The 18,586-nt window shown below is 37.7% G+C and overlaps 2 protein-coding genes across 12 annotated transcripts in view; one reads left to right on the forward strand and one right to left on the reverse strand.

Annotated features, from left to right (window-relative positions):
• tmem63bb (transmembrane protein 63Bb) overlaps positions 1-11,050 on the forward strand; it is a 90,375-nt gene extending 79,325 nt beyond the window's left edge. For 7 of the 9 annotated variants that reach the window (XM_079597811.1, XM_079597815.1, XM_079597812.1 and 4 more), the window contains 8 exons: positions 469-555; positions 1,935-2,000; positions 2,411-2,573; positions 3,250-3,355; positions 4,769-4,936; positions 7,031-7,146; positions 7,243-7,320; positions 8,591-11,050. In XM_079597811.1, the coding sequence (XP_079453937.1) occupies positions 469-555; positions 1,935-2,000; positions 2,411-2,573; positions 3,250-3,355; positions 4,769-4,936; positions 7,031-7,146; positions 7,243-7,320; positions 8,591-8,773 (967 nt within the window). In that variant the 3' untranslated portion in view covers positions 8,774-11,050. The remainder of the gene's footprint in view (positions 1-468; positions 556-1,934; positions 2,001-2,410; positions 2,574-3,249; positions 3,356-4,768; positions 4,937-7,030; positions 7,147-7,242; positions 7,321-8,590) is intronic. The other 2 variants (XM_079597814.1, XM_079597818.1) reach the window with 2 other exon arrangements.
• Positions 11,051-12,971: 1,921 nt separating this feature from the next.
• Positions 12,972-18,586, reverse strand: part of slc29a1b (solute carrier family 29 member 1b) — a 21,605-nt gene continuing 15,990 nt past the window's right edge. For all 3 annotated transcript variants that reach the window (XM_079597823.1, XM_079597822.1, XM_079597824.1), the window contains exons 10-13: positions 18,457-18,565; positions 16,954-17,039; positions 15,960-16,159; positions 12,972-14,422 (exon numbers count right to left, since the gene is read on the reverse strand). In XM_079597823.1, the coding sequence (XP_079453949.1) occupies positions 14,311-14,422; positions 15,960-16,159; positions 16,954-17,039; positions 18,457-18,565 (507 nt within the window). In that variant the 3' untranslated portion in view covers positions 12,972-14,310. The remainder of the gene's footprint in view (positions 14,423-15,959; positions 16,160-16,953; positions 17,040-18,456; positions 18,566-18,586) is intronic.

Below are 18,586 nucleotides of genomic sequence, written 5' to 3' on the forward strand. Positions count from 1 at the left end.
TATAAAGAAAACGTTGATTTTTCACTCGGTGCTATTCAATGACAGTAAAAAATATATATGTCGTTATCTCATTGCTGCGTTGCTAAATGATAGTAACTCACCAGGACACTTCACCAACTCTCCACTCATTCTCCTCGGACTATGCATTTCATCGGCTTTGACGGCCATCAGGCTAGCTTTCCTCCACTTCTCCCCAACGTGACGTCATCACCGAATTGCGTAAAAAAAACGTTAATACCAAAAACGTAAAAAAATGGTATTTAAGACCATTTTTGAGACATTTTAAGAATGATATACATATCTTGAGTCTTTATGTACCCATTAATCGACAGTGGTGGTTAACCTGCAACACGGCCTTTAACTTGCGTTTTCTGAGTAAACAAAACATAATATGTGAATTGTACAGATTACTAGATTACTAGAATCACTGTTGGATTTTACAGTGTAATCTCCTCCTCGTTCCCTCAGGTCGGGGGAGAACAGGACCACCATGCACAAGTGTTACACGTTCCTCATCTTCATGGTTCTCCTGCTGCCGTCTCTGGGTCTCAGCAGGTACACACACACACACACACACACACACAACCCCTACCTCTAAACCTACCCATCACACACACACACACAACCCCTACCCAAAACACACACAACCCCTACCCCTAAACCTACCCAACACACACACACAACCCCTACCCAACACACACACACATACACAACCTCTACCCCTAAACCTACCATCACACATACACACACACAACCCCTACCCCTAAACCTACCCAACACACACACACACACACAACCCCTACCCAACACACACACACAACCCCTACCCCTAAACCTACCCATCATATACACACACACACACACAACCCCTAAACCTACCCAACACACACACACAACCCCTACCCCTAAACCTACCCATCATATACACACACACACACAACCCCTAAACCTACCCAACACACACACAAACACAACCCCTACCCCTAAACCTACCCATCATATAAACACACACACACAACCCCTAAACCTACCCATCACACACACAAACACAACCCCTACCCCTAAACCTACCCATCACACACACACACACAACCCCTACACATCACACACACACAACCCCTACCCCTAAACCTACCCATCACACACACACACACACACAACCCCTACCCATCTCACACACACACACACACAACCCCTACCCCTAAACCTACCCATCACACACACACACACACAACCCCTACCCCTAAACCTACCCATCACACACACACACACAAACCCCTACACATCACACACACACAACCCCTACCCCTAAACCTACCCATCACACACACACACAACCCCTACCCATCTCACACACACACACACACACACACACACACAACCCCTACCCCTAAACCTACCCATCTCATACACACACACACACAACCCCTACCCCTAAACCTACCCATCACACACACACACACACACACACACACACACACACACAACCCCTACCCCTAAACCTACCCATCACACACACTTACTCGATCAGAGACTTTCTTCTGTTTGTGATGTAACTAGCAGTTTTTCTGCAGTGGAAGTGGGTGGTTTATTAGAATCTTTATTTGCATAATTGAATCTTTATTTCTATCTGTCAGGAGACTCGTTTGGGAAGCTTCTCGAGCTCTCGTCCAAGCCGTTATATTTCAGATATATAACGGCTTATGTGTTTTTGGCGAAGCGCTCATTGTTTTGATTGATTGATTGATTGAACTGTATAAATAATAATAAAATATTTAACATCAGATTACTAGTGCTCTTCATATAAGGCTTGTTAAAATTATTCAATAAAGGCTTGTTAAAATTATTCAATAAAGGCTTGTTAAAATCACAAACCAAGTATTAAACTGAATTAAACAGTTTCATAGTAGTAAATGTTCTTGTGTGTGTCTTAGTTTGGACGTTTTCTTCCGCTGGCTGTTCGACAAAAAATTCCTGGCTGATGCCGCTGTCAGATTTGAGTAAGTCAACTATTTTTATTTTTATTTTTTTTTAATGTTTAGTTTATTCATTCTTTAAACATTTTTTTATAATAAATATATTGTTAAAGTTTGTTTATTCATTTTTAAACTTTAACAATATATTTTATTTAATTTATTAATGTAATTTATTGTTTTTATTTAATTCATGTAATTTATTATTTTTTTATATTTATATATTATATATTTTATAAAATATTTATAAATATTTTATTTATTTTATTTTATTCTTAAACTTTTAATTCTAGTTCTAGAAATATATTTAAATATTTATATTAATGAATTTATTTTATAAAATATATATATATATACACACACACAAGAGATGCTTGTGTTTTGGTGCATATACTGGAGTGCTGATTTATTGCATCTGATTTTATGGCTAATTTCAGGTGCGTCTTCCTTCCTGATAACGGAGCGTTTTTTGTGAACTACGTCATCGCGTCTGCGTTCATCGGAAACGCTATGGACCTGCTGCGGATCCCGGGTCTCCTGATGTACATGATCCGGCTGTGTTTGGCTCGCTCGGCCGCGGAGAGACGCAACGTCAAACGGGTACACACACACACACACACACACACACACACACACACACACACACACACACACACACACACACACACACTCAGACCTTTCAAATTATTCACATGATCTTGTTCCTTATCTTCACACACTTATAGCTTTAGTGTTCAGTAAAATGTGTCAGGAACACATCTGGGTCATGTTTATCCTAATTATTAAATGCATATAAATATATTCATTATAATTTTTAGATCTAATGCATAAAAATAAATAGATTATATTATGCATGAAAAAAATGATCATTTTTATTTATTTATTTCAGCATAAAAAATGCAGACCAACAAATACTACCATGATGCATAAATACTTTTTTTATTACAATTTTGTGTGGCATTATGTAAAATTTGCTCAGTTATAGTGAAAATAATGTCACCGTGGGAAAAATCTTTAAAATAAATAATTAAATTGATTTCCTTCAAGCAAAAAAATTATAAAAATAATAATAATTCTGCATTTCTTTCTGTTGATGTTGGGATAAAATGTGACTGAAAGTGAACATGATTTTGACAAGTTTTGTGGGATTTATCCACCCACCAATGAGTTATTTTTACCTGCTGTTCACCTGGGTGTTATTCCAGTCTGTGCTGTCTTAAGTTGTGTAACCTGTGTGTGTGTGTGTGTGTGTGTGTGTGTGTGTGTGTCTGCGCAGCATCAAGCCTATGAGTTTCAGTTCGGGGCCGCCTACGCCTGGATGATGTGCGTTTTCACTGTCGTTATGACGTACAGCATCACCTGTCCAATCATCGTTCCCTTCGGTGAGTGAGACCACGCCCACTCCCACATCAGCCCATTCACCAAACCACAGAACGACAGCCAATCAGAGAGAGAGAGAGAGCCAGATGAGCAACAAGAATGAAAGAGAATACAGGGAGAAAGTGTGAATGACACAACTGAAGAACACCAGTGGAAGAAGTGTGTGTATCAATAGCGCCCCCTGCTGGCCGTACGTCTACATGCCGTTTTTAACAGTGGAAAAAGCCCAATGCGCCAGCAGAGACCACCTGCCTACGCACCGTGTGTGTGTGTGTGTGTGTGTGTGTCAGAATAAATATAGATCCTCCGCCTGTGTTTTTCACTCCAGAACACAGAAGCGGGGAGGAAATGCTGCATTTAAACAATAATCTCTTTGTTTTTCTGTGACTGTGCTTTTGTATGCACACATTATGTCTAGAACTCTCTCAGAAACACACACACACACGTCCTTCAGCTGGCGTTGCATGACTCATCGGGTCATGGTGGTTCTGTTATGCGGAGGAACAGATCCGGGATAGTTTTACACGTCACACTGCAACCGCAGACGGAGATGTTCTTCTCGGACAGTGTTTAGCGTCTGACACGCTGGTCATCCTCATGAGCGTCCGGCTGTAACGTGCTGATGTGAACGATGCGTCTCAAACCTTTTCAGCCCGAGAAACACCTCAGGAGATTAAAATTGTCTTTTTGTGGCTTTTAGTCCATATCTGCAGGCTCATCTGTACACTAATGTACTCATAAAAGTTGACTAAATATACTTTTAGTAGATATATGCATTTAATATCTGTGGTCCATTTGATACATCTTGTTTGCTTAGATTTTGGTGATTTTTCTTATAAAAATTGCAATTAAAAAAGTGATTTATTTAAAGCTCCAGGTTTGCAGGGCTGCACTGTAAATATAAATATATATGTATTAATAATAATTATTACTACTAAATAAAAATTTTAAACAAAATAAGAAATTGCTATTGTAAATAAAAAAAACTATTGTAATTATATTATTGTAAAAAAAAAAAAAGTATATAAAAAAAAATATATATATAATGAAGAAAAACAAAAGTCTCTTGTTGACAATCGGTTTATAAGTGCTTCTTTTTACAAATATGGGAAGAAGGTTTGCGCATGTTGCGTTTCTAAACTCGATATAAGCGTAAAAAGCATTTACTGTGAACCGAGCTACTCTGAAACACTGAAAACATCCAAATGTAACGCGACTCATCCGTTGACATCATCAAGGTGGTGTGGGCGGGGCTAAATACTGTCAACCAATTACATCACAACCCACTTTGTACGATCCAATCAGTTCCTCCCTACATTTTCACTCATAAATGCGTCTTATTACAGGAGTTAATTGTGTTGATGATTCTGCCAGAACAGCATGTAGTGATGTAGTGTGTGTGTGTGTGTGTGCAGGACTGATGTACATGCTCCTGAAGCACCTGGTGGACAGGTACAACATGTACTACGCTTACCTTCCCTCTAAACTGGACAAGAAGATCCACTCCGGAGCCGTCAATCAGGTGGTGGCGGCTCCAATCCTGTGCCTCTTCTGGCTGCTGTTCTTCTCCACCGTGAGGACAGGTGTGTGTGTGTGTGTGTGTGTGTGTGTGTGTGTGTGTGTGTGTGTGTGTGTGTGTGTGTGTGTGTGTGTGTGTGTGTGTGTGTGTGTGTGTGTGTGTGTGTGTGTGTGTGTGTGTGTGTGTGTGTGTGTGTGTGTGTGTGTGTGTGTGTGTGTGTGTGTGTGTGTGTGTGTGTGTGTGTGCATTTAACATTTACATTAGGGCTGTCAAAAAATGTATCGTGATTAATCGCATCCAAAATAAAAGTTTGTGTTTATATAATATATGTGTGTGTGCTGTGTATAATTATTTATATATATAAAAAACACACACAATCATGTATATATTTTTTTTTTTTATTGGTTATATTTATATATAAAATATTTATATATAATATAAATTATATAAATGTATATACAATATATAAATGCAAATATTTCTTAAATATATACATGAATGTGTGTGTATTTATACATAATAATTATACACAGTATACACTTTTAAACTTTTATTTTGGATGCGATTAATCACGATTAATCTTTTGACAGCCCTAATATACATTTAATAATTTGTGACCCTGGATCACAAACCCAGTCTGGAGCCGCACGGGTATATCTGTGGCAATAGCCAATAACACATTGTATGGGTCAAAATTATCTATTTTTCTTTTATGCCAAATATCATGAGGATATTAAGTAAAGATCATTAACCCTTAAAGACCTAGACATTTTTGAGCACCTGACTTGCCTGTTCTTTTCTTTGTTTTTCTAACACATTATAGCGGTCAGCATCAAGTGCCATACATCATTTTAAACAGGAGAACTTGAAGTTTCCATCTAGCTCATTTAAATTCCCAATTTTACATTAATTTGGTCTTGGAATGGATGAATTTACTAGATTTAAGAAAAACAGCATATTTTTAGTGATTTTTTTTTTTTTTACTCAACTCAAACAAATCCTCCTGAAGTTTGGATTTTTTCCTTTAGAAAGTTTTACTTGGATATTCTATATATCCAGATAACATTTTGCCTACATGTAACAATCCCTAAGCAAGTTATAGCCATTTATTACAACATTATTATAGGTGATTTTCAGTGAAAAGCTGGAGTTTTTTTCAATTTACTGACAATGTAGGTGTGTCCAAAAAAGTTCAGGGAGTAAAATAAATAGAAAACATTGTAATAGAACACTGAAGAAAAAGTGACATGTATATAAACCAATCTAGGCATGAGGATGAGACTAAGCATCAACAATCATTCCTGTTTGGCTCAGAGAAACAAACCGCATGGGTTTCTTTGACGAATCAATGCTGATCAAAACCTGATGACGCAATCACATTCACTACGGTGCCTCTGAATGTCCAAACGCGATCAACTCGATACCACATAAAAATCCTCTTTACAGGACTTGTTAAAGCATACAGATTGGATTAGCGGTTCAAAAGTTTTAAGAACCGCATTTTCCAGACTACAAATCACACTTTTTTTTTTCCATAGTTTGGCTGGTCCTGCAACTTATAGTCCGGTGCGACTTATATATGAAAATGTATTCATACTGACTGAGATGAACCAAGAGAAAGCATTACCGTCTACAGCCGGAGAGGGCGCTCTAGTTAGCGGAGTTGTTTAGAAGCGACACCGAGGAAGAACTCAATGTATTCAGTGTTGAGGAATGAGATCGGGAGCTTGGTCTTTGCTTAACGGTAACTTGTTGGATTCGCTGGCTAATGTTAGTTTAGCCTATTCAGCCTCACAGATATATGTTCGTTATGCTTTATGAATAACTGTTAATGTGTTACGCTAACACACCGGACACCTTCAGCTGTTGTTCTGTGTGCTGTTGTGGAGCTGAATAACCTTTCCAGATTAAATGTCTGTTCTTGCACTTGGATTTTGTGAAATACATTTCTAAATAAATGCGACTTATAGTCCAGTGCGACTTATATATGTTTTTTCCTCTTCATGACGCATTTTTTGACTGATGCGACTTATAGTCTGGAAAATACGGTAGCTGTGGAATGTGATCATGTGACTGACCACACGTGAAGAATGAGTTTTGTAATGTATTTTTACTGATGTGCCATTTTAAATGCGGTTTATTCCTTCTCATTTCTCAGGGTTTTCGACCCCGACGTCCATGTTTACCTTCGTGGTGCTCATCATCACCATCGTGGTGTGCCTGTCGCACGTCTGTTTCGGACACTTTAAATACCTCAGCGCACACAACTACAAGGTACGAGTTGCGGTCCTGCAGGTATGAGCTCTGTAGCTCAGGTACGCTCGCCTGTTCCCGAGCAGAAACACTCACATGACCTCGCTCTCGTTTCAGATCGACAGCAAGGACACCGACGTCGACGGAGTGGAGAACGGACGTCCTGCTAGATCTTCACCCTCCAACAGATCTCAGGTACATTTCACTGAGGAACCATTGCACCTCCAACTGCTGTGTTCTTCTCATTTGTTTGCGTTTCTTTTTTGTTACTTTAAAAAAGCTCTTCTACAACAACACTTATGTTCGTCACGGTTTATTAACACGGTTAAACAGGCATTCTCTATGATTCTTAGACAACATCAAGATCTCCCAATTAAGACAATTAAGCAGATTTAACCCTCTCTTTTCCAGTTACCCATAGCCTACTGAAAATAACTTGTTCTTTTTCTTCTTATAAACATTATATATAGCAACTATAATAATATATTTATATATCATATTTTTATAGTACCACTGAATTAATTAATGAATGATTTTAATGTTAAAAAGACATTTGTCTCTATTATTAATAATATTAATGATAATAAAAAAAATACTTACGGGAAATTAATATTGTTTTTTTTGTAGGGCAACTGAAGGTATATATGATGGTAGTATTTGTTGTAGAAAATGAAATTGCTTATTTTAATAATACAAAAATATTATTGTTGTAGATGATGATGATGATAATGATGAAAGAATATTTGGTAATAATTATAATATTTAAATGAGTCAATGACGTTTTCATTTATATTGTTTTTATAGAACAACTGATACAAAATGGTAGTATTTATTTTACAGAATTAAATTGATAATTTCAATTATAAAACCTACTGTCTGTATTAATAATAATTATGATGTTAATTATTACTATTATAAATAATGAATACTAAGTAATAATATTTAAATTACATATTTAAATGTATACATTTTAAATTGACATTGTTTTTATATAAGAACTGATACATAATGGTAGTATTAGTGTTGATTTTATTATAAATAAGTCACTTTATTATTATGATGATTATTGCACTACAGTTGGCCTAATACAAATAACTAATACGGTAATGTAAATGTCACAATGCAAATAATAGTCCTAAATGCAGGCTTAATTTTCTTTATACTAAGTATAATTTCATATTTGATTTTCAATATTTTTTGTTTGTTTTTCATATATTTTTTATACTGTTGGTTTTGGGGTGAAATGATATTTGTGCATCAAACATTTATATGAAATGATCAAAGATAATCCTGTTTTTGTTTTTATTGTATTTATATGATATTTGTATTTTTGTAATTACATTTTTGCCATGAAAATCGCTTTGAATGCTGACATGGCATTAAATAAAATAATCCTGTTTTCCATCAATATTCTTAATGACAAACAAATTGACCTTTGTCTGTGTGTGTTTTCCCTCCACCGCAGCAGATGTACATCGCCCAGGTCCTGCAAGACCCAAACTCTGACGAGACCGGCGCAGGCAGCGGAGAGGACGACGGGCAGGGGTCCTCGCAGGACGAGGAGATGATCAACGGTGGGAACAGCCTGAACGAGGCCGACTTCCAGTCCGGAGAGGACAGTCTCATCGCCAACGAAGTCCACCAGTAACGGGAGAGCGAGAGAGAGAGAGAGAGAGAGCGGTGGGAGGAGGACAGCAGAAGAAGTGTTTCGTCCCCGTCGAACGCTGAATTTACCAGATGTTTGTTGGCTCAAAACATCAGCACCTTAGAAACCCTCATCTGCCAAAACACTTGAACACCGACTGTACATAAGCACACGCGCTCGCACACATCGATGCCGACACGCTAGCGTCACGTGCATGAACGCTCGTTTGGAGAGTCCAAACCCAGTCCAATCCAAGACTTCCTGGATTTCCCCTTTCGTAAAGGTCCATGAATATGGTTTGCGTACCCATAAGCCTCAGGAAAAGGTGAACCGAAAGCTCTCTTTCTCATCTCGGAAGCATCCCATGGTTCGCCGTAACAGCGATAGCATTCCTTGTGTTCATGTCCGTTGCCTAAACGACTGGATTTCGTCTGGTTTTCTGAAGGAAACGTGCGTAGAGGAATCGCGACCCATTTATCGTCACAATTCGGCTTTGACAGACCGCGTTCCCTGTACAGTATTCTGCCAGAACACTACGACTGACTGAACTTCTCCCGATGTACAGTATTTCTAGAGACGCGCGTGTGTGTGTGTGTGTGTGTTGTCATTGAATAACCCATATTCTTACGTTTTTTGTTTGTTTTGGTATTTTAAATGCGAATTTTGCCTTTACAACCTTTAATGGATGTGTGTGTACGCCTGCGACGGAGCACCGAAGTCCTCGGAGAAACCGATCCGTAATGGAGAATCAGTCGGCCGCTTGCGTCCCGCGGTTAACCGGATCGGGAAACTGCCCGTGCTCGTGTAGAAACCGCGTTCCTGTAGACTGGATCGTTTAAACCAGGACATTCCCTGTTCGGTGCCTGCGTTTGTACGGAGAAACCGGCATTGAAACGGATTTCACAAGTCGTTTTTTTTTTTCTCGTTGTGTAGTTAAACTTGTGAGGTCGATCTAATCCAAGTACTAATGCTACGAGAAATGTAGCGTCACATGAAGCGCTTGACTGTCCATACGAAGCAGTTTTAGTACTGAGATTAATAATCATAATAATAATAACGCAAGACATGCCCAAGCTGAGAAAACACGTAATTATATATGAAGCTTACAACATTTAAATCCGTCTGAAATCCCAGGTTTCTATTGGCCATTTACAGAAGCCAATCGTGTTTTAGAGTGGCGTAGTGTCAATATAAGACCGAAACCAGGTGTTCTTCCAGCAAACGGACCCTGGAGGGATTAAAGTGCATGTCAACAACATGTACACACTTGTTTAGTACGTTAGTAATGGACGCCGATCCTAAACACACAAAACCATCGTTCACGAGACACGACACTGGGGTTTCATGAATGAATTCTCCTCGAGTGAAATTAATCTTGACATTATTGTTATTATTCCTCCAGTTTCTGATGTGCTCGTCGCTGCTGCTGATGTGCCAGATCCAGTGTGAGGCTTGCACTGATGGGTTTTGTGTTTTTGTGTTACTGTATTCTCTGGATGAAGATGAATCCGTTAGCGGTTAGCATCAGGAACGCGTACGATTGTCTGGATCGACCGGGACTAAAGCGGCGCAAAGCAACTTGAGAATGGAAACGGAACAGCCTCAGGTGTGCTTTTATTTTCCTGAAAGACAAAAAATGTTTACATCTGTCATTTTTTTACTTGTTTTCCTACGTTTCTCATCGATGAAGACACAGAGTAACCTATGAAAGCTACACGCTGGAGATACTGACGTGTGTGTGTGTGTGTGTGTGTGTGCTGGATTTGTATATCCAAATTAAGGCCATTTCCTCGTTTCCGAACGGTCCCGTTTTCAGGGGTTCCTCACCTGCTTCTTATTGAGTTAATGACGTGAAGGTTTCTTCAGCATTTGGCGGTGAAGTAAAGAGCGGTGTGGGTATTTTTGTAATATTGTACTCCGTTTGGAGATGCAAACGTTCAGCCTGTTGAAGTATTTGATACTAGTAATGTATTAAAGCTATAGCTGTCGCTCAATGGATTTTTAATATATCATGACTATGTTTTATAAGCTGAACATGTCCGTTCTGAAGTGCGTTATGCAAGAATGAGTTCCAGGACGGTGTTTGTACAAACCTTGATTCCCAGCACAGCTCTGGTGCCGATGTACAGTATGTTCCCGTGTTCTGCTCATCGCTGTAGACGAACTGCTCTAGAACCCGTGTGAGATTTCTTTTCAACTTTTTCTGTCTAAAGGTTGTCCTTCTGGTGAAGCGTTTGTCATCTTCAGTTTCTTGATCAATAAAAGTTGGTATTCATTCTGTGCACTTGCTGTGTGTTTGTGTCGGACAGGAGGAGGCGCTGTTGCGGCGGCACTCACTAAAACAACTAGCCATTGTGTCTTAAAGTCCCCCTGTGGTGGATCAAGCTTTTAATGTTGTTTTTATGTCTTTAATATCTGACCCTGGATCCCAAACCCAGTCTGGAGCCGCACGGGTATATCTGTGGCAATATCAACTATACATTGTACGGGTCAAAATTATCCATTTTTCTTTTATGCCAAAAATCATGAGGATATTAAGATCATGTTCCATGAAGATATTTAGTAAATGTCCTACCGTAAATATATAACATGTATTTTTGTGAGTGAATGCAGCACAATCGTGAACATAAATGCACAACTTTAAAGGAGATTTTCTCAATGTTTACATTTTTTTTCAGATTTTCAATAGTTGTGTCTCGACCAAATATTGTCCTATCCTAACAAACCACATGGAGAGATTATTTATGCAGCTTTCATGTGATGTATACATCTCAATTTCATAAAATTTAACCATGTGACTGGTTTTGTGGTCCAGGGTCACATACGCTTTAACACACACCATGTGTAAGTTCATAAGTCGACAGCATTGCTGAGTATTTTCTGCTTAAAACTGCAGTGAACCAAAGACAGTCTCAAAAACACGGTGTGTAATCGCTGGTGTTTCTGACGTCACACACTACCTTGACCAATCAGATCAACGTGTGATCGTCAACCAGTGGATCTCTGAGTGAGTGGAGGCGGGGCTCATTTGCATATTCATAGAACCGCGTATTCTAAATGAGGCGAAGGTGTCGAGTTACACTCAAGATATTTTAAAGCATGAAGAATTTTTTTTTCAAAGAAAAAACATTTAAATGTCATTTTGCTGATCAAAGATGAGTTTTAAGGGATTAAAGTATTGACTACAGGGGACTTTAGGAACTAGTTTGACCAACTTTCAGTATCAAATTAGACCTTAGACTTAAAGTTGTGAAAAGTCTTGCATAAAAAAATTTGATGACTAACTTGGCAGTTTATGGCCCCTGATGATTTGAAATCATATTCAGCTATTTGTATAGTTTAGTTTTATTAGTATCTTGCAATTGCAGGTGATATAATGGTGTAACAACATTAACTAATATAAATCACCATTCTTCCCAAGTTAATTAATCACTATATTAAGAAGTGAGTTTTCTGAAATATTAGGTTTAAATATGCGGTAACACTTTAGGGTCCAATTCTCACTATTAAATAGTTGTTTATTAGCATGCATATACTAGGATATTCACTGTTTATTAAAGCACATATTAATACCTTATTCTCATATTCTATATCCCTTAATCCTACCAACTATTAATAATCTGAAATTAGAGTTTGAGGCAAAAGTCAGTGAATAATGAGAATATCGTCACCTTCCTAAAATCATTGAAAGTCATTTGAAAATTAAAAAATGACTTGAGCAATTATTTTAGGAAGGTGACGGTATGCAAATAAGCCAATATTTAATTAAATATGCACTAATTTGCATGCATTTCCATAGAAATCTCGACTTTTTTTTATGATTACCTTAATCTTCCTCTCAGATGTACAACATTAGAGCAGTTTCTGCATTGGTGACATTGACGAGTTGTGCGGTTTCACTGTAACTTCCCCTGCGTCTGTAAGGTTTTGTCCTGACACACACAGACCACACGCATGCCAGGTTTCGTCTCGAGCTGAACGTTACAACATTCGGTTTCAACCTCAGACGACACGTCTACACACACACTGACTTGCAAGTGCAATCTCATATCAATCGGCTGTTTGTCTCTCAGAAATATCAACTTTTTATATATAAAATGGCCATTCTGTGTTTGATCTTAAGCTCAACTCTAGTGAGAAATGTTTCTGTAAGTTAAGGGGTTTGTTGCAACCAGGACAAACACAAGAATAAAGATCAATGTAGAAGCAAACAAGTTTTTATTAATAATAAAGCATATTTTTGGCACTTTGGTGTCTCGTCTTACAAAGAATAATGTAGTGTAGAGGGAAAAAAATGTATTTAATATATACGAGGTAGAGTTGGTTTGATCGTATGCGCTTAACTTTAAAACTTCCATTTGATGTTTTTATACAAGTTAAATACTATAATATCATAATGCATTTCACCTTCTGATTATTAAAAACGGCTACAATACAATATGTGCCTTATATATATATATATATACTTCTATACAGAAAAAATAGTTATTTGAATATTACAAAAATGACACTTTCATCTTAAATGTTTAAGGAAGATGTGAAAAAACTTGCAATAAATTTGACTAAATACTATCATTTAAAATGTGTTAAAACAACGATGTTCTTAATAACAATAGTAGTAATACTAATACACACTACCGTTCAAAAGTTTGACAGAGTCTCTCCTGCTCATCAAGGATGCATTTATTTGACCAAAAAATACAGTAAAAACAGTTAAATATTACAATTTAAAATAGCAGTTCTCTATTTGAATATATTATAAATAGTAATTTATTCCAGTGATGCAAAGCAGCATTTCTGAGTGTGATGCATTTAGTTTTTCAGGATTCTTTGACGAATGGAAAGTTAAAAAGAACAGCATTTATTTGAAATATAATCTTTTGTAACATTATAAATGTCTTTACTGTCACTTTTGATCAATTTAATGTGTCCTTGCTGAATAAAAGCACCCCCCCCCCCCCCCCAAAAAAAAAACACTTTGAACGGTAGCGTCCGCTTTAAGTTCTTTATACATGTGCAACTCGAAACATTATAATATGGAGCAAAAGTTCATTTATTTCAGTAATTCAAGTTAAAAGGTGAAACTAATATATTATATAGACTCATTACATGCTAAGTGAGATATTTCAAGCCTTTATTTGTTATAATTTTGATGATTATGAAAACCCCAAATCAAAATTAGAATATTGTGAAAAGGTTTTCATAAGCTGTAAGCCATAATCATCAAAATTATAACAAATAAAGGCTTGAAATATCTCACTTTGCATGTAATGAGTCTATATAATATATTAGTTTCACCTTTTAACTTGAATTACTGAAATAAATGAACTTTTGCACCATATTCTATAATGTTTTTCGAGTTTCTCCAGTATTTTGGTCAGTCAGAGTTTAAGAAAGACTCGTAGCTTCCAGCTTCCGGTGGGATCTGTTCTGTTCCGCTCGGGATCCGGTCTGGCTTTGTGTGACCGCGCACGGATCCGCTCGGGACGGTTGTACCGCTGGACGGGTGATGGGTCTCTCCTGTGTGTGTGTGTGTGTGTTCAGACGAGCGCGCGGAACAGAAAGGACAGAGACGCTCCGAGAGCGAGACCGAGGGACAGGAAGAAGGCCATGATCGCTCCGGCTGTCTCCGCCTCGCTCGTGTCCACTTTCCTGAGACAAACACAAGAGATCCGCTCAGACCTGACTGGGTCTATTCTCAAATTGTTGGGTTAACAGTTCTTTTTTTTTTAATGAAATTTTGCTGTTTTTATTCTAAATGATTTATCAGTGCACATCATTATTGTTTTAATAATCTTGAATCAGAATAACTTGCAGCTTCTCTTCTCTGATAATGTGGGCGGGGCAAACTGTCATTTATCATTTTAATTCAACCCCACAGAAAATCTGGATTTTAAAAGTGTGATTTCTAGACCTGGAAGAAGTTATGGAAATTCATACTAACTTAAATGGACATTTTCTTAACAAATATACATTTTTCTATCATGTAGAAATTGTGAGTAAAAAAAAAAAAAATCCTTATGCAATAATTAAATCACCAATAACTGTAAAAGTCATTGGTTAATAAGAGCATTCAGCTCTTAAAACTTCTGGAGTTCTCAAATCTCAGTGTTTTATTACATTATTTTAATGTATGGATAAGTTTGAGAACCACTGGTTTAATTATAACTTAATTACACTTTATAAAGTGCCATTAGTTACTGCATTAACTAACAATGAGCAATAGAGTATTTATTAAACCATGCCAGTGTTTGTTAATAACAATAAAACTCTTCATCGTTAGTTCATGCTAGCTCCATTATATAATATTAGTAGATTGCTTTGTGAAATGTTGAAATTATTTACACTTTATTTTAAGGTGTCTGTATACATTTAAGTACGGAGTAATAATAATGAACTACATGTAATGTGCGGTTTAGGGTTAGTTGCATGTAATTAAGCACAATTTATAGAAATGACATTAGTAGCTCTACATGTTTAAAGGATAATTCCAGTATTTAACACCTTGAGTCTATATTGTAGTTTGTTTTGGATGAACAAGAGTGGTGGACAAAATTTTTTTGACAATGGTTCCTCTCTCGAGTTTTTGACTATAAAAGAATTGGCCATGGACCCATTTAACATTGGAGTCAATGTGCATGTCCGAAAATGTCATTAAAACAGCCAATAATGTTCGTTTACAAAACTGTGCAACTCACCGAGTGGTTAGTGGTGTTAGTTGATGTTCCAGAAACAAAAAGTGTTGCGAAATACAGTTTCTGTCGTGTTTTATTCGTCATTTTGTAAAATCCCATTGTTGAAAAAATAGTTCCACTATAGCAAAATAAACGGATTGGAATCATATATTGCGACGATATATTGTTTATAATCATCAACGAACACCACTAACCACTCGGTGAGTTTAACAGTTTTGTAAACGAACATTATTGGCTGTTTTAATGACATTTTCGGACATGCACATTGACTCCAATGTTAAATGGGTCCATGGCCAATTCTATTATAGTCAAAAACTCGAGAGGAACCATTGTCAAAAAAATGTTGTCCACCACTCTTGTTCATCCAAAACAAACTACAATATAGACTCAAGGTGTTAAATACCGGAATTATCCTTTAACAAGGACACTGTCAGCAAATGAAGCCTATCCTGAAGTGTAGCGTGACGTGTCCTGATAAACGAGGATTGACTCACTTGGGTCCGAAGCACATGCACAGACTGGCCAGATATCCGTTGGAGAAGGCAAAGAGGATCATGAAGGCGATGAACCAGCCGTCGTGTGTGAAGTACACCGGCAGATTGCCTCGAGGCTGGACGTTACACAGCATGAAGAGCGGGACGAATATCACACGCGCCAATATCAGACCCGGCAGCAGCTTACTGTCTTTACCAGGCTGAGCGAGAGACACAGAGAGAGAGAGAGAGAGAGAGAGGTGAGTATATGTGACCCTGGAGCACAAACCCAGTCTGGAGCCGCACGGGTATATCTATATAACTATACACTGTATGGGTCAAAATTATCCATTTTTCTTTTATGCCAAAAATCATGAGGATATTAAGATCATGTTCCATGAAGATATTTAGTAAATGTCGTACCGTAAATATATAAAACATGTATTTTTGTGAGTGAATGCAGCACAATCGTGAACATAAATGCACAACTTTAAAGGAGATTTTCTCAATGTTTACATTTTTTTGCTCCTCAGATTCCAGATTTTCAATAGTTGTGTCTCGACCAAATATTGTCCTATCCTAACAAACCACACATCAATGGAAAGATTATTTATTCAGCTTTCAGATGATGTATATATCTCAATTTCCAAAACATTGACCCATGTGACTGGTTTTGTGGTGCAGGGTCACATATAAGAAACAGAAGCACTTCGTTGCACAAACTAGTCATCAGTATTTATCACTGTACGCAAATCCTCCCGCCTTTTGTGAACATTGTGTGATTTAATGTTCACTTCAGTCACAGTAAAAAACACTTTCATCAACAAAATAATATCTGAATGCTTTAGTCACAGTTTAAAATGAGATTAGATGGAAAATATAAAAACAGGAGTCTTTAATACTGAAGAAAGGATGTGTAAACACACTTTGCAATCAAAACGAGTTTGTCCAATAGATTTAATCTGATGCATAAATCAAATGTAAGATGCAGTAAAGATGCATGAATGTTCCTCACCCACATACACACTGCGGTCAGACTGCGGCCGGCCCAGTCAAACACATTGAAGAACAGGAAACAAGACACTGGGATGAAGTACTTCTCTAAAGAGAGGGAATCTAGTCATTATGTAGCTTTTCATTTCAATAAGCAGGAGATCAGATGTTGAGCTGTATTATTAATATCCTCATGAACGGCAGCAGAAGTGATTTACTGTCTTTTAAGAATTATGTTTGGTTTCTAAGATTTCATTATTTGCTGGCATAATTCAGCACACAAACACATTATGGTTATTTGCATTTGTTTTTCTCTGCCGTCTAAACATTATCAGACACGTGATCTACGGAAGCCCATTCCTGCCACACCAGAAATACCTAAATATGAGATAAAATGTCAAACTTATGACTTGGTATGTCATCATTTCACCTTTTTAATTTCATAATGATTTGGCATAATTTTACTTTTCTGTCAAATAATTATGACTTAGTATGTCATAATGATGACCGTATATTCAAATCATCTCAATTTTAGTGTCAATTTTTACTTTTTATCTCTTAATTATGACTTTAAGTCATTATTGACTGTCAATAAAATGTGACATTATGACTAAATGTACTTGGTATGTCATTGGCTTTTTATCTCATGATGACTTAATGTCATAATTTTGTCTTATGTCATAAATACACCTTTTTTTGAATCTCATAATGACATGTCATAATTTCAACTTTTTTTTATCTTATTCTGATTTATCTCAGTTTTAGTATGTCATAATATTTACTTTTTTTCTCAATTATGACATAATAATTTTGTCTTTTTAACCCCATGATGACTTTAGTATGTCATAATTGACTTTTTATGGTAAATGGACTGCATTTATATAGCGCTTTCACAGACCCAATGGCCACCAAAGCGCTTTACAATATTGCCTCACAATATTCACCCATTCACTCACCCATTCATACACCGACGGCGGTGTCAGCCATGCAAGGCGATCCAGCTCGTCGGGAGCAGCTGGGGTTAGGTGTCTTGCTCATGGACACCTCGACACTTGGTCAAGTGGAACCGGGGATTGAACCACCAACCTTCCGGTTTGTAGACAATCTACATGAACCACTGAGCCACTGCCGCCACTGTTTTTATCTCGTAATGTTGACGTTTTATGTCATAATTCTGATTTCCCAAATGTCTTTTATGTCATGTGTTGTAAATGATCATCAGTTGGGAAGCGTTGATGTCGAGTGAATCTCACACACACACACACACACACACACTCACCCCACACTCCTCCTCCAGCGATGCTCGATCTCACACACACACACACACACACACACACACACACACACACACACACACACTCACCCCACACTCCTCCTCCAGCGATGCTCGATCTCACACACACACACACACACACACACACTCACCCACCCCACACCCCTCCTCCAGCGATGCTTGATCTCACACACACACACACACACACACACACACACACACACTCTCACACACACACACACACACACTCACCCCACACTCCTCCTCCAGCGATGCTCGATCTCACATCCGCAGTGACCGCAGGAAACGTGCCGATAGTGACCGTGAAGGCGAAACACACCGAGACGGCCATGACCCAGATCTGAAGGCAGAAATATTTATG

This window comes from Phoxinus phoxinus (genome assembly GCF_949152265.1).
Source record: "Phoxinus phoxinus genome assembly, chromosome: 22".
Lineage (NCBI taxonomy): Eukaryota > Metazoa > Chordata > Actinopteri > Cypriniformes > Leuciscidae > Phoxinus > Phoxinus phoxinus.